Source organism: Meleagris gallopavo, chromosome Z (genome assembly GCF_000146605.3).
Source record: "Meleagris gallopavo isolate NT-WF06-2002-E0010 breed Aviagen turkey brand Nicholas breeding stock chromosome Z, Turkey_5.1, whole genome shotgun sequence".
NCBI lineage: Eukaryota > Metazoa > Chordata > Aves > Galliformes > Phasianidae > Meleagris > Meleagris gallopavo.
In genome coordinates this window covers 52362713-52378189 of record NC_015041.2, presented here as the reverse complement: position 1 = coordinate 52378189, position 15477 = coordinate 52362713, and the positions used below count along the sequence as shown (strand labels likewise).

Sequence of the window (15477 nt, the reverse complement as noted above, 5' to 3'; positions counted from 1 at the left end):
GAAGATAAAGCTTATAGGGGTAACCTTATAGCAGCCTTCCAGTACCTGAAGGAGGCCTACAAGAAAGCTGGGAAGGGACTTTTTATTAGGGCATGTAGCAACAGGACGAGGGGAAATGGCTTTAAACTGGAAGAAAGTAGATTTAGGCTAGAAATTAGTAAGTCACTCTTTACTGTGAGGGTGGTGAGACACTGGAACAGGTTGCCCAGTGAGGTTGTGGATGCCCTCCCTGGAAGCATTCAAGGCCAGGCTGGATGGTGTTTTGAGCAACCTGCCCATAAGTGGGTCTCGTGGGAGGTGTCCCTGCCTATATAAAGGTCCCTTCCAACACAGCCCATTCTATGATTCTCTGAATATTTCGTAGATAAAAGTTGTACATATACATCAGCTAATTCCTGTGTCTGTAAAACTAACACACTTCTTTAGTGCAGAAACAGGGCTTTTCTTTAAGTTCTCTTCAATACAGCATGTCCTGATTACATCAGTATTTTAAAGTTTAATGACCACACCTACATTATTTTATACAAGCATGATAAATTGACCAGGTGAATTCTTTCTACATTAGACAAGATGAAGAAATTTGGCTTGTAGAGATTAGACCAAAAAAACTGACGAAAAGGATGGATCTTCAGCAGTCCTCAAATCAAGGGCAGGAAAGCTTTAGACTGGCCAGAATTCTCCCCAGCCTAAATCACAGCAGGGTTTATCCAGAGCTAACTAAACTGAAGAAAGTCTTTCCAGCAGATTCTGTACTCATTTGTGGAAAAACTGCAAAACTGTGTAAGCCTCCAAGTGTCTCCTCACATTCAGCTACATAGAAGAATGTGCATCTGTTAATTATGACTTAGCATTAAATTGTTATTTATTCCCAGTCTTGACCTCCAGCCTCTCTAACCACAGACCAGAAACTTGCTGAGTCCTACCTTTACTACAGAATCTGAAAAGAAGGATTCAGTGAGTTTTGTTTCCCACAGTTTTTCAGGTTAGTGGATATATGGAACCTACTGTCTAACTCAGTAACAGAGGTCCACGCAGTGACCTTCCAAATTCAAAGAAAACCTCACAGACCTGTGTGTGAACACTGGTCAAACTGTTCCTAAACTGCTATTTGAAGAAGATGATAAAAAAGAATTTTGAAGATCTGTGAAAGACTTCAGGAAAGAAGGCAATGAAAAAGGCATACTTACCAACTCTACAAATGCAAGTCCTCCATAACTGTGAGCAACAAAAAACACGTTCTCCGCTGCTGACTGGGAAATAAAATGGTCCCAAACATAAACTGCATGTTCTTCCGGAGATCCATTATCCTGCAGAAAAAAATCACATTTGCAACAATTACCTGTTAGCAACTGGCAATTCTGTCTGAAAGTAACATGTTCCTATATGCTAAAATGTATTGTTAAAACAAAATTCAAGCTAATAATACTCTAGTGTCAAAAATGAGCAGATTCATTTGTCCAAATAAAAGAAATCTAAGATTGCAATTTAAATGCAGTAAAACTGTTGTTTTATTGTTACTTATTTTAATAAATACAAGGAAAATTATGCATCTGAAAAATTTTGTCTAAATACCATGATGGCAATTCAGCTAAACAGAGGCATTCAAAGAAATGGCACTGCTCTGGTTTTCATTCTTTTGACAACTCTTTGTCAAATATTTGCTCACTGATGGTTTGTTTAAAGTAGTTAAGTCTTAGTCTGATAAAACAATAAAAACGAGTATGAACAAGATAAATATAGTTCAGTCTTTAGAATTTTTTCGTATTATGCTCCAATGGAAATTTGCCAAAGAGTAAAAGTAGGGTATTTGCAGCTACTCTTTGAAATCTTATTTTTATTTGTTTTGAAACTGTTGACTATGAGATACAGGGCAGATAAACCACGTTTTGACTGCTTACGTATTAGCCATTATTTCGGAGTTTCTGGTAGTTGGAGGAGTGTTTTTTGTTATTGAACAATAACCAAAGGATGTCAGTCAGGGAGCCACGGAAAGCATTGTAATAATTTACACTGATGTTAGTGCACTATCCTCAAATGTGTGGGAACGTGCACTGCTATCTCTACCTTTGAGACTTTCAGAAAGCCCTTTACTCCTCTGTATTTTACTTCTTCATCAGGCTGGCTGTGGCATCACTTCAAATTTGTCTAGTCTCAGGTGGCATGAGTTTGATGGTCTGTTACTTCCTGCCTCCCACCAGAATTTCACACCTCTGTAGCACAACACTGCAGACATTTTCCAGCTCCAGAGCTTTTGTGCCAGGAAGAGCTGCTCAGTGAAGGTCATGTAACTTCTTAATATTTGCATCCCTTTGCTCTACTCCACCAGTGCCTTCATATCACCAGAAGACACTGACAGATCATATAAGCCCCATTTCCTTGGGGAAAATAAAGCACAAACCCGTAAAAGCCACTGGAATTAAAGTGATAATTACACTGTTTGAACAACTGTAACTTTATAAAGAACACTGAAGTCATAGTCTCACTCTAAAATACAATTTTGGAAATTTAATCTCTTACGGCTGTCGAACATGAGTGAGAAGACAGACAACTAAATAACTTGGTGGATGTAGGCTTTTACTTCTATTTTCATGCCTAGTTTACTATCCTAAATACAAATTATATAGTTACAAATCCTCATGGATCTGGACCGAAAGCATTACAAACAGTCATGTGCTTTTTTTTCCTAAGTTTGTAGAGAGTACAACTTTACAATCATATTTGCCAAAAAGCACTAAAGATATTCAATTTAATTCTGGAAAGATTCTTCACTTGACTGAGTTTTAAATAAATTTGTATTTACTACCATAAACCACCTCAACACAAGAAAAGGCTTATTTTCTTTCAACCAGAGTTTTAAATTTGATTGTAAAGATAGAATAAGGAGGTAAAGACCCCTCCTTTCATGAGTAAAGGGGTACGTCGTTCAAGAGAAATTTCATATGGAAGATATGATTGACAGGCTAGTTATTAAGATAAAGCCAAAGAACATCTCAGATGTTTCTTAAGGAAAAGGGATGTATTCTAACTATGATACATAATGAAAAGGCACATTAGAACATAGGGAGAATTTCTAAATGACCAGCTTAACTAGAATATTTACTTTAAGTAAATTTGAGGAAGATATTTGTTTCTTTTTAATAATAATGTTATGATGAACTTCTCTAACAGCAATTTTTGCGTGGGTATAAAACTGTGATTTAATACTCTAAGAAAAAGATAAGGCTGTTTGTGGTTAACTTGTATTTTCATGCATTCTGTAATTATTCTCTGTGCTGCCGTCAGGAGAAGCACAACATTTCAGGATTTCCACAAGACTAAGACAGCAACAAGAAGCTTCTAAAGGATTCAAAACCTCAACCTGAAAAACCTGCATCAATTAAAGCATAACCAATGGTCAAGTAAACCAGATCATTAACTGCACAGCTTCACAGACCAGTACAAAGACTCAATAAAACTTTATAAAAACAAGCAAAAAAAAAGAACTAGAATTAGTTACTTATAGACTGTAACTACACATTCCTTTGTTACTGGTGGGAAAAAAAAAAGGACAGGATAAGCTGTACTGCTGTACTCATTCTGCCACCTGGTAAGGGGCAGAAGTATGTGAAAGATGGAGTTTGGAGTAGCAGTGTATGTTTAAAAGAAAAGCCCTTTCTTCATGGCATCTGCTTATTTTTTTCCCTGTAGCAAGCCACTACTTTAAACAAGTTGGATGGAGAATAAACCAGTGCCGTGTTCCATACAAGAAACATCTGGCCATGTAAGTGGGCACAGCAGACTGTGGGGTACTGCAAGTCTCCTTAGGATACTGAATTGCTTTAGGTCCATTAGGACATGGGGATTAACCATATCTGCCTGACCTCAGTTAAATTATGATGCTGAATATTGCAGTTTCAATATGAAGGTGAGAGTTTCAGGCAGCTGTCGCTTTCCTTCTTTTCATTGCAGCTAAATACAATGCACATACCACCTTAAATGATTTCATAAACTTAGGGCCTCTTGGCCGTGCTTTGCATAGTTATCTATACGACTGTACAGAAAAGAATCATGAAATCATGTTCTGTAACTCAAAAGGCTTAATGCATTCTCATTTGTAAAACACATTAAGCTGGGAAGGTGCTAAGCTAGCTATCTGCAACCAGTAATTCTATGTCTAAATAATTAGTTTGATTTTTTGGAGCTGTGGAAGTCATGGCCGCGGGTCTTCAACACCCCAGATATATACAAGAAGATATAAATTAAAAATATTAAGAACCTTATTAGAAAAAGGCCTCTTTATGATACATAACCAGTGCAAAGTAACCTTAAAACACACAGCTGTCAGTCTGCTGCAGTTCTGGTGCTGTGATTCTGCTCCTGCACCTGGGCTTGCTCAGGTGGTGAATGGAACATGGGAGGCGTAAGCTTTGCACATCATGAAAAATCTTACATGGCTCTATTTTAAATGGAATATTATCAGATAAGATTTACCCTTTAATTCACTAATAAATGAAAAGATGTCCATGTCTTTTTCTTAATAGCTATTATATTTCAATCCTTTTTACTGCTAAGATGAGAATGAATATACCTCATTTACTAGTGGTGACTACCAACACTATGGAGACTATTAGATATTGAACACCTGTCACACATGCACACAGCAAAATCCACTGGAGATTACCTCAGAGATAAAAGGAGTTAAAATCACTTAAGAAAAGTATTGCCAAGGTATTTTAGATTACTCACATTATATTTTTCCTATTCTTGAATAATAGAGGAGGAATATGTTTCTGAAGCTAGCTGTAATATGGCGCCCATAAAAATAATTCAGAATGCAAGTAGCCACATAGTCCTGGTCCAGTTAATGATCATATTACTTAAAAAGATGTGCTTACCACATGGATATATTCCTTTTCAATGAGAAATGGTCATCAAGCCTTTGCAAATAGAGAAGAAAATTGTTTTGTGTGGGAGAAATGAGTATTCAAAAACACTACCTTAAGAACAGATGCCTTTTTCTAGTGATAAAAAGCCTTTTTAATTTTGTAGTATTTTTAAACACTGTCTATTGACTATGTATAGAAAAGTCTTCACTTCTTAAACCAAATAGCTATCACTCAAAAAATGATCATAAATGGTTAATATGGAGCTTTTCATTTTAGTATCAAATAGTTTACTAGCACAGTCTACAAAAATAATATGACAATGATTAATAAATTCATGTCCCTCATCTATATGAAGCCATTTAATATCCCAGGGCCAGAACCTCTTCCACAGCCGCAAGCTGCCTGAAGCAACAGATGGAGGCAGGGAGGAAGCCGTCTCCCTGGAGCTCTGGCAGGGTGAGCAGAGCCCTGGGCTGCTCCGACCTGCACAGCCGGGCTGGCTCACTGGGACCTGGGCATGCTGGCATTCCCCCATTCCTCCCTCGCCCCATATACAGAACTGCCCACGATGGTTCGCTGGTGAAGGGCAATGGAAGAGCCCTGCCCTTTAGTCCGCATATAAATACTCTCTGCTTTGGGCTTCTTGTCTTCTGAGGCTTTTCTTTGTTACCTTTGTGTTCATTTTTGGCTGGCTGTCTCTTGTTTCTGTTCAGTAACTCATTCCTATTTTGTCTTGGCGCTTACAAAATGCTAACAGAAACACTATTTTATACAATGCTGCTCCTAATCTCATTTCAAAAAGAGGTTTTGCTTGGAAAAAACAGACTTGCACCTTTAAAATTCTCCGTGTAATAGTTTAGGAGCTGTGAAACAAAACAAATGATTGTGGGTAAATACTCTCGCAATTCATTGTGCAAAGAAGCAGAGAAAGAGAATGCATATTTCGGGTTGTCATTTTTCCCAGTGTTGCTAGCGCTAAGAGTTGAAAGGTATATAACATTTTAATGGCTAGAGCCATTAGGAATACACTGATAAGCAGTGTGCATACAGTGAATACGGTGTTATGCTATGTTGCTTTCAAAAAACAGGTTGAATTTACTAATGTAATATCACAGTCATTAATTGTTAAATACCAAGCTGAAGTGATGCAGCAACCCAAGCCTTATCAAGTATGCCAGATTCCAACAGCTAGACATTGCAAGGTCTGCAGTTATGATGGACTACCTGAGTTGATAACACATGGAATTATCTAAACAACATTTGCATATTTGGGTAATTATTTCCTAAGGTTAATTAGCTCCTGCAAAGCAGCTTGGCCTTTGAGACTGCTTACTGTGACAGGTTCACATATTTCCTGTTTCAATGCCAAAATTTACTAGTTTTTTTTCTTTTTTTTTCCCCTCTTTTAAATAACCTGTTGCTGGAAAGTTGCAAATGGGGCAGGAGCTTAAGGGCCTGAAACACTATTTACTTTATTAAGGTAAGGCAGCTCGGATCCCTTCCTCCACTTCAGATTCATCTCAACTCCAAAAAATTGAATTACAAAAATCAAATTTGTTCTAAGCTCAGGCAACAGCTCTCTGAAAAGTCATTGTTTTTTTAAACCAATGATTTGGAATCACATTTTTTTCAATAAGTAGAAAGGGAAATGCATACACATAGGGAAATATGCCATACAACTGAATAGCTTTTCAACAATTTACTTGAAGGTGGCTTCTATAATTACCAGTTATCATAGCAAAACAAATTCTTCTAACTAGATGAGCTACTGTAAACAAGTATGGTACATGTGTTAAATATGGGAGAACAGAACTGCACACAAGGTTTCAAGCAGAAATAGGAGGAAAGCTCAGATTTCCTGTTTCCAGATCTTGTGCAATTGATCGTTCCCTACAAGCAGGACCTTTGTCATTGTACACAGCTCTTCTTGCTGCTCTGGTGAGACTTTGGGCAGAGAAACTTTAGCATGCACTCCACACTTCTGAAAATCATTGAAATAAAAATTATATATAATGTAAACATAACCATACAAAAATATAGCCCAGAAAAGTAGCAGTTTGTCACTGAAACCATACTGTATGAAATGTGTTTTCAGTGGTGACTGGCTAACACTGATATTTTTTGTACAATGAAAGACCAATTTTCTGTACAAAAAGACTCTGTTCTCTTAAAAGAAAACCATACGTTTGTAGCTCTGAAATGAACAGCTAAGAAATATAGCATGTTCCCTGCTGGTAAACAATTCTTCATTATCATAACCAGACTCACACCAGCATCAATTTTGCAGTCTTCTTAGACAGTGGATCCCATAAAAGTTAAATGGATCTCACTGCAAACATTCTTTGACTAGAAAGTAAAACTTACAAAACCATATATACATAGCTTGCTCTGAAAGTAATGCCTCTGTTTATTTCCACGGAACTAGAACAGATACAAAGAGCACAAAATCATCGTTTGATAGAGCAAATACTCAGCTACAGAACAATATTTTTCAACACTGTCATCACCATTAGCTATGCATTTTCACCAGTGATGAACAAGAGCCTGTATGCCATGCTTGTAACAATCTGTTGCTGTTGCCAGGGCTGAAACGCACCACCCACCACCTCACTCTGCTCTCTCCCACTGTCTGGTCTCCAGAAACCTTCATAAGGCACTGATGAATGTCAGTGGGTTCCATTTTTTTCTGCATGGAGGAATTCAGTGAAACACCTTTGCTCTATCCACACTTCCATGTCAGATGCCATTCTGTCAGACTGCCCCTCTGCTGCCATCTGTCACACGGCATGCCCCACATGTAATGGGATACTGGTGGGAAGGTTCAACCTCTACGGTCATACCACCAACATCTGCCTCTGACATCAAGGGCCAACATAATAAAAAGCAACGCAGCTCTTGAATACATATGCCTATGTAAATATGTATACACATATTACACGTACAGACATATGTATGTATATGTATGCACTGTGCAAAGATGGCAAATATTGAAGACAAATTAATAGGAAGGATCTTAGCCCACATTACTGCCCATATACAATTTTTGTAGTTCTAGTCTAAGCAGGTACCCAGTCCTGGAGGGTCAGGAGGAACACTGCCATTTGTTTTAATACCAACCAAGTAAAAAGAATGCTTAAGTCCTTTAAAGAACTGAATAATAATCCAGAACTATACATGTTAGGCTCGACTAAGAATATCTGCTTCTTCCTGTCTTCACATTCTCCCTCACAGTCCTGATATTCTACTGCACCATCTCCTGCTTTGCTGCAGCCCTACTCTAACAATTCCCATCTTGGCTGAGGGAACTAGAATTGTTCAGCTGGAAGAGGCTCAGTGGAGATCATTATAGCTCTCTACCTCTCCCTGAAAGGAGTTTGTGGTGAGGTAGGGGTTGGAATTTTCTCCTGCGTAACCAGCAAGGACTAGGGGGAATGGCCTCAAGTTGCAGCAGGGGAGGTTAGGTTAGGTAGCAGGAAAAATTTCTTCTCTGAAAAAGTGATCGGGCACTGAAATGGGATGCCAAGGGAGGTGGTAGAGTCACTGTCGCTGGAGGTGGTTCAAGAAACGCTTAAATGTTGTAATAAAGGACACGGTTTAGTGGGGGAGATATTGGTGGTAGGTGGACAGTTGGACTGGATGATCTTGGAGGTCTCTTCCAACCTTGGTGATTCTACGATTCTGTGAAAGGCTCAGTGCTGGAAAAGAGACTTAAAGGGCAAGAAATCTGGAACCAAAAACCCAGCCAGCACATGATTTGTTCCCCAAAAACAGCTATGGTATTTTGACAGGAGAAGAAGAGAAATGTAAAGAAAAAAACAGAAACCAAAAACAAGAAAAAAGTGGAAGATCTCATTGTTCTCCTGCAAGACTGTCTGCAGAGAAGACAACTGTAAAACGTCTATCTCAGATCATTAAAAAAAAATTGACCTTTAAAGGAATTGCAGTGTGCTCTACCTGCTAAAAATTCTTTTCTACCTTTTTAGGCATAAAGTTGAGAGAACTCTTGCACAGGTATTTCAGAAATGCTTCCTATGAGATGCCTGATTTGAGGATAAAAGCGGACATTGTATTAATTACTTATGGAACAGTAACATTAATCTGTATACCACAGAAATACACATACCCGAATATAGGTTGGCTCTTGCAGTACTCATAAATGATTGGACTGCCAAGAAGGACAGCAAGTCCTTCCAAGTTCCTCCTGCACTGCGGCTAGTCCAGCCATAAGAAGCAAAATGAAAGCAGGCTGCAGCAGACAGTAGATGGAGGTGACAGTATCAGGGTAGTCTCAGTGGCAAAGCAGACGTGACTGGGGGAGAAGGAACCAGGAGCAGAGACAATGGTGGAGGCAAGTTTGTAAGAAATCTTTAGTACAACAATATACGTCTACAATTCAGGTTAGCATGTGCTGATAGCAGAACGTGGAAGAAACAATAATAAAAATGGAATACTGGGGCAAGGAAGCTATTTCAGTTGCTGCATCCTGAGCAGAAGGGAGACTGCATGAGAGAAAGAAGTGGCCAGGGAGGTTTTGTTTTCAAACTTTCCACATTAAAATAATAAAATCCAGCACGACTTATCGGTTATGTAGGTGGCAGACTGTGTTCATGGCTACCAAAATCTGGTGAAGTTTTAAGGAAACACAGAACGTTAAATTTGTAAAGGTTTCACAAAACATGATGCAAATGCTTTACTGGTGAGTTATTTTATTCAACAACTGTGTTCATATGCATTCAGAAACAGTCACATTGTGTTTTTCCTTATGACCTTAGCAGGGATTAAACCAAGAGCCTTTGGATACAAAAACACAAGCCTCCTCTGCTTATCTCATAGGAATAACTGGGGAAATAAAAAGATAATATAATCTTTTTAAGGACAACTTCTAAGAAGGGAGCAAGATATATAGTCTGGCAGGAGGTAGTGGCTGCTTTTGAGAAAGAAGAAGATACCAGGTATCACACTAGTTCAGTCAGGTCAGATATGGAGCTGTAGACATAAATAGCATAGCCAAGGTTATTATTTGGTACATACCTTCTGAAAGCAATACAGTAAAGTGACTTACGGTTGAATTTTTCTTATTACAGATCTCAGTCTTATTCCCAGATCTTGAGGTGATTCTGTGTAATTTCTCGTGCCTATTTTCTTTGTGAAGTGGGCCAGTGATGGAAGTGTTCCCAGTATTGCTTATGAAGCCTTAATAATAAAGCTATTATGTGCATACAGTCAGCCACAGAAAGGAAGACTAGAAGTCTTATGGACTGCAGTCGAATCCACTTTGTATAGTTATAGTATAGTCCCACCCCCAAAACTCAAGACAATTTATCAGCAAAGCAGACAGTCTTGACAGACCCAGTAAATGAGTACATATTACATGAAGCATCTAATGTCTGGCATATCTAATAGCCAAATAAAAGATGTAAAACAAAAATGTATTTGGCAGAGTAAGAACATATCTAAATTGTTGCCATGAACACAAAAGGCGTTCAGAAGCCAGACTAGGAGGAAAGAGTGATACACAGACTTTGCTGCAACATAAGCCTTAAGATTAGGTTCTGTTCTCAGTTCAAAATGACAAGTTTTATCTATTTCAGACTGACAAGGCCTAGCCAGGTATTTCCAACTCAGAAAGGCATCTGGGAAAGGCATCAGGTAAACAGCAAATCCATTGGTTCTGAGAGGAAGGGAAAGCAAGATTATTTTAACAATGAGCTGTACGTTTATAGAGACAACCTCCCAAAAATCTTCTTTCAAAGCGAAGAGATACATAGCAGTAGGGGTGAAAACAGATGACTCCTTAGGTCTCCAAAGGCTGCAGAGTCCACTGGTAGAAATAGGATGAATCGCAGATTATACTCCAGATGTGTCTTTTGTTTCCTATGAAAATGCCAAGATTCACTCTGCTGTTAGTGTAACACCCTCAACAGCTCCAGTGAACGGTAGTGTTTTACTTCAAGCAGGGAAGCCGGCATGCGTGTGTCCCAGCCTCATGTGTCTTGGAGACCACACGTGACAGTCTGTGCTCCTGCAGTGCTTACATCTTCCTGTCAATCAGGAATGGGCTGGCTGAGCAGAAACTGAATTTTAGCTCCAGCCATTGCCCACATCAGCAGTTAACTTATTTTTTGCATTTTGTATTTTGGGTCCTCCCCTGGGCCCATGTTCTCCCCAGCTCCCACTGCAATTATAATCCAAGACGACTTCAGACTGTGTCCCACTTTTCCCACTTCAGACATAATCTGGGCTTCCCCTGGTGATGGTGGCCAGGAAGTAAAATTCAGAGCTATGCTATATATATATGTGTATATATATACATGTGAGAAAGAAGGGAGTGTAGATCCTAACCTCCGCCCCAGGCAGTAGGGGAGAGCTACTTTTCCCCTTTATATCCATCTTTATTGCACAGAAAGAAAAGAGCAAAGCAGCCAGCTCCAAGGTAGAGGAGAGTTTTCCACAGCTACGCACCTAGCTAATATAACTCATGACAAAAAACGGAGAGCCGTTTCTAAACTGAAACAAAACAAAACCAAAACTCCTCTCTCCTCCCCTCTGCAGAGCGCTTGTACCACCTGTGAGGAACAAACTGACCTTGGGCATCACATCCCTCTTTCCACCTCAGCCACAGCACATACCTCCAGCCCTCAATTCATAACATTTCAATAAACAAACAGTAGTGTGAAATCACAGACTGAAATCAGCAGAGCCCACAGCTGTTCTTCACGCCAGTGCTGTGGTCTCAGCTGCAGTAGAGCACCACTGACCCTGCAACGCCTCAACCTTCACAGGAGGGCGGCAGGGTGCTGCCATGTCAAGGCCTCACAAGTGTAATCAGAATGTATACGAGTTTTTAGAAGCCCCTGCTGCAGGTGAAATGACACTGATTTGCATGTAAAAGAACATCAAACACAGCAAGTTTGGCTGAAAATCGGTGTAGAAATAAGCAGAGGGAAGTCTGCCACAAAGAGATATAGCGGGTTCTCTGCAGGCTGGCTGGGGAGTGCCTCTGGCAACCCCTCCTCAGAGAAATGGCCATGTCTGTAGTGACACAGGAGCACATGACAGGCCACACAGAAGCAGGCCAGCACTCAGATCTCTATCAGCGACCAAGCGTGAAGCTTGGAGGCTGCTCACAATGCACTGCGCAACCCATGCAGTGCCATGCAAGGCCCATGAGAGCCCCTCTGACTGGGGCTGGGGATTGGCCTGCACCCCACAGCAGGAGGGCTGTGCCTGCTAATGGAGCTGCAAATGCTGCTTGCCTGGAGAAATCTGCAGTGACTCCATACCACACAGACTTAGACTCTTTGTACTCAAGAGTGTTTTCTGCTGTAAAATTGTTGTGTCCATTTGTTTCTGAGCGCCCTCCCCAGCTCCTCAGCCTTTTGTTACAAAATGGAAGGGATGGAAAACTCTTCCTCCAACCCACTCCTCCCTCAACTTTATAACTCGAAGAGGATTACTGTTTATAAAGTATCTCAGGCTAAATTAATTAAGTCTCAAATGTTATTACAGCAACATCTCCCTGGTTAAAGTATCTGCTTGTCAACCACTGTAAGACAACTTTGTCAGCCTGTTGTTCCAATTTGGATTTCCCTGTTATTACTTCTGCTGGAGTCTGGCATGTACTGTCATCACCACCCAACTGTCTTCTGGTAAAGTGTAGGAGAAAGAAAAGAAGAAAAATCAGACAAAATCAGGTTCTCAGTGGCTCTGGATTGCCATCTCCAGGGTACATTCAGAGAGTAGTTGTTTTTACAGAAGTGTCCTTGGGACCATCATTGGGAACTGCAGAAAACCATAACTGCATAACTGCTTTTATTTATTTATTTTAATGGCCAGTTCTCTCTGGTGGGCTGGGAAGTAAACAGCTAAAAGCCTTCCTTCAAAACTGATCTTGTCCCTAAATATCTGCAGCATCTTTATATTGTTTCCAAACTGATAGACATGGTAGGAGTCATCTAAGCCAATTATTTTATCATTAAGATAAGAATGCAGACACAAACATGAAACCTTTCTTTTTTAGTCTGAGAACAAGAACATTGCTGACTCATGGAGAGGAAAGAGGTGCAAGAGAAGAGAATAGGAGGAAGGAGGGAAATGAATCAAAGGAAGTTTGATTTGAGAAAAAATAATAATAATTTCCCTTTTAGCTCTGACTGAATTTCAGATTTTTACTTTTTGATATTTTTCCCCACCGCATAACTTGCAGGGTTTTAAGCAATGGAATGAGCATTTGAAGCAGCATCTTTTGTGCTGGCAAATAGCCTGAAAACTCTACATGGGGAAGCTGTCATACCGGAGGTGTAACAGACCTGCCCCGTCTGCACCTTCGTCTGGAAGCGGCTGACAAATACCTGCACAGCTCATTCAACAGCTCCTGTGCCATGGCTCTGAGCATGTGGACGTATATACCCTGTTTAATTTAAAGGACTACTACAGCAGTTAGGCAAATGAGACTGCAACTGGTGAAAATAGCGGAAGACTGGGGCAGTGCATTTCAGTACAATACTGTTTGTACATAGCCCTGCATTTTACATGCATTGTTTTGCTTTTTTGTATCTAATATCTCCTTACACCCATCTTTTTCCCCCCACTTCTATTTAACTTCGTGAATTGAGATTCTGCCCAGAACATATTTTTGTCTCGCGTAACAAAATGATCACCAAGTGATTGAATTATGTGAACAAAAGAACATTGCTAAAACAGATCATCAGGTTATATATTCACAGCTGTATTCTCTGCCAGCCATGTTTCTGACAATTAATAGATTGTGGCAAAAAGCAAATTAAAAATGAATACAATACTTCTACAAAAAAGAATTGCCTCAGTAAAATACACACAAAAATATTTCCTAGTTTAAACAAATACCTGAATTTTTCTTAACATTAAAACTATTTATTTTGAAGTATTAAAAAACTTCAATTCAAAAACTCTGAATGGAAGTCGTACAGAAGTGTTCTTTTCCTATTTCCTAAAGTACTTAGAGAGTATTTTACTTTCCCATTCTTTCAATCTGTTTATATGTTGTAATGAGAAACAGACTTTTTTTTACCATGCCATTGCAAGAAAAACAGAGTTTTGGCCAAGAAGAATGCAGAATTTGCTCACCGCTGGAAACAATGAATCTAACAAACTTCAACACATTTAAGTAAAACAACAACTTCGTGTTTTCATTAACAGTTTTGGTTTGAGAACAAAGCTGGGCTGTAAAATCTCTGCAACAGAGTTTGTATCTGTTAAACAAAATGGAACAGCTTCATTCTGTACTTTTCTTTTTGATATTCTTGTCTCTATTTATTACAAACATTCAGAAGTGGTTCTTTAAGTGAAAGAAGATTTAACAGCCTCAAAGCTATTTGCTTTTTTCTAATAAAAGGAAGAAAGTGCTCAGTGCTTTAAGTAAAGTGATACGCTATTTACTTACTGCACAGTTGTAAAGACTTGCTGAAGTGCCTTAATATGCAGTGTTAGCCTACTATAATTAACTGTATTTGAAGTAACTGTCATTAGTTTATAAAATAATTATCCACATGAATGACAAACACAATCCCACATTCAGATTCATGTTTTCTATTGGTTTTTGTTTCAATAATCTTCTGACCCAGAACTGCGAAAAGTTGAATGTTGAGTTTTCAAGACTTAATTCTGCTTCTCAGTTTTACTGCTTAGGCCCACTTTCATCATTTTTATTTGGCAACGAGGTATACCAGGAAATAATCTTTCATCCTGATGTACCACCGGACTTGCTTACTTTACCTCTGACTTGAACTTGTTCCATTCTCGTACCAACAATTATTAAAGTACACTCTTCTCTCACATCAGTGAAGGTTTTGGTACTGCAGCAGCAGCACATCATGGATGACTGAGATTATTAGACATTAGATCACTACGAATTTTTCTTCTAAAGTAGTGTCATCTTTTAACAACTCAAAACATCTAACTACACAACAGACAGCTTGGCTGTATTTTAAATGAGCGCAAATGCTAAAGCCAGGAAATGTAATTCTCAGGATATTGGAACAAAAGGTTCAGAGAAAAAAAGAATTCTTATATACTATAAGATTATCAGGACTAGACTGTCACACTGTGACCTTGCTGGCGTCTAGCTAATCTGACAATATTTGGCAGAGCATTGTTTCAAATCAATAACTAATTAACAAAGTACAAAAGAAGTTGTACTGTTTTTGAGGCTCCTTGTTAAAAATGGCTTTTGGTTGCACATGGGCAGAAAGGTCGCTTTTATGACATCTTCACGAGTCTTTCAACATCTTGCCACTGTCAGATTAAATTACTTTTAGCAATTAATTGTCATAAGTTAAAACAGAAGCACATTTGTTACAGCAGGTTGTCATAATGACATGGTGAGCAGTTGTTTTGATATGAATTTCTTTCACTGACCCTCTATCATATCTTAATTTTTTTGGTTGACCTAACTGGAAAATTGGGAGCAATCTTCTAACTCAGGCAGCACAGGCCAAACATTGGGGGTCTTACTGAGACTATATATTGAATGATAATGGTGTAGAAATTTCAGAAATAAATGAAGATCTTGAGAATAATATATTGTCTTATATGGAATATGTTGCTTATGATGTATACAGTGGTGGGTGGGATA

General features: G+C 39.0%; 1 protein-coding gene across 1 annotated transcript in view; it reads right to left on the bottom strand.

Moving 5' to 3' along the window:
- Positions 1–15477, bottom strand: part of FAM172A (family with sequence similarity 172 member A) — a 237291-nt gene that overhangs the window by 96319 nt on the left and 125495 nt on the right. Inside the window, 1 exon segment of the mRNA XM_010726054.3 lies at positions 1188–1307. Coding sequence (XP_010724356.1) covers positions 1188–1307 — 120 coding nt within the window.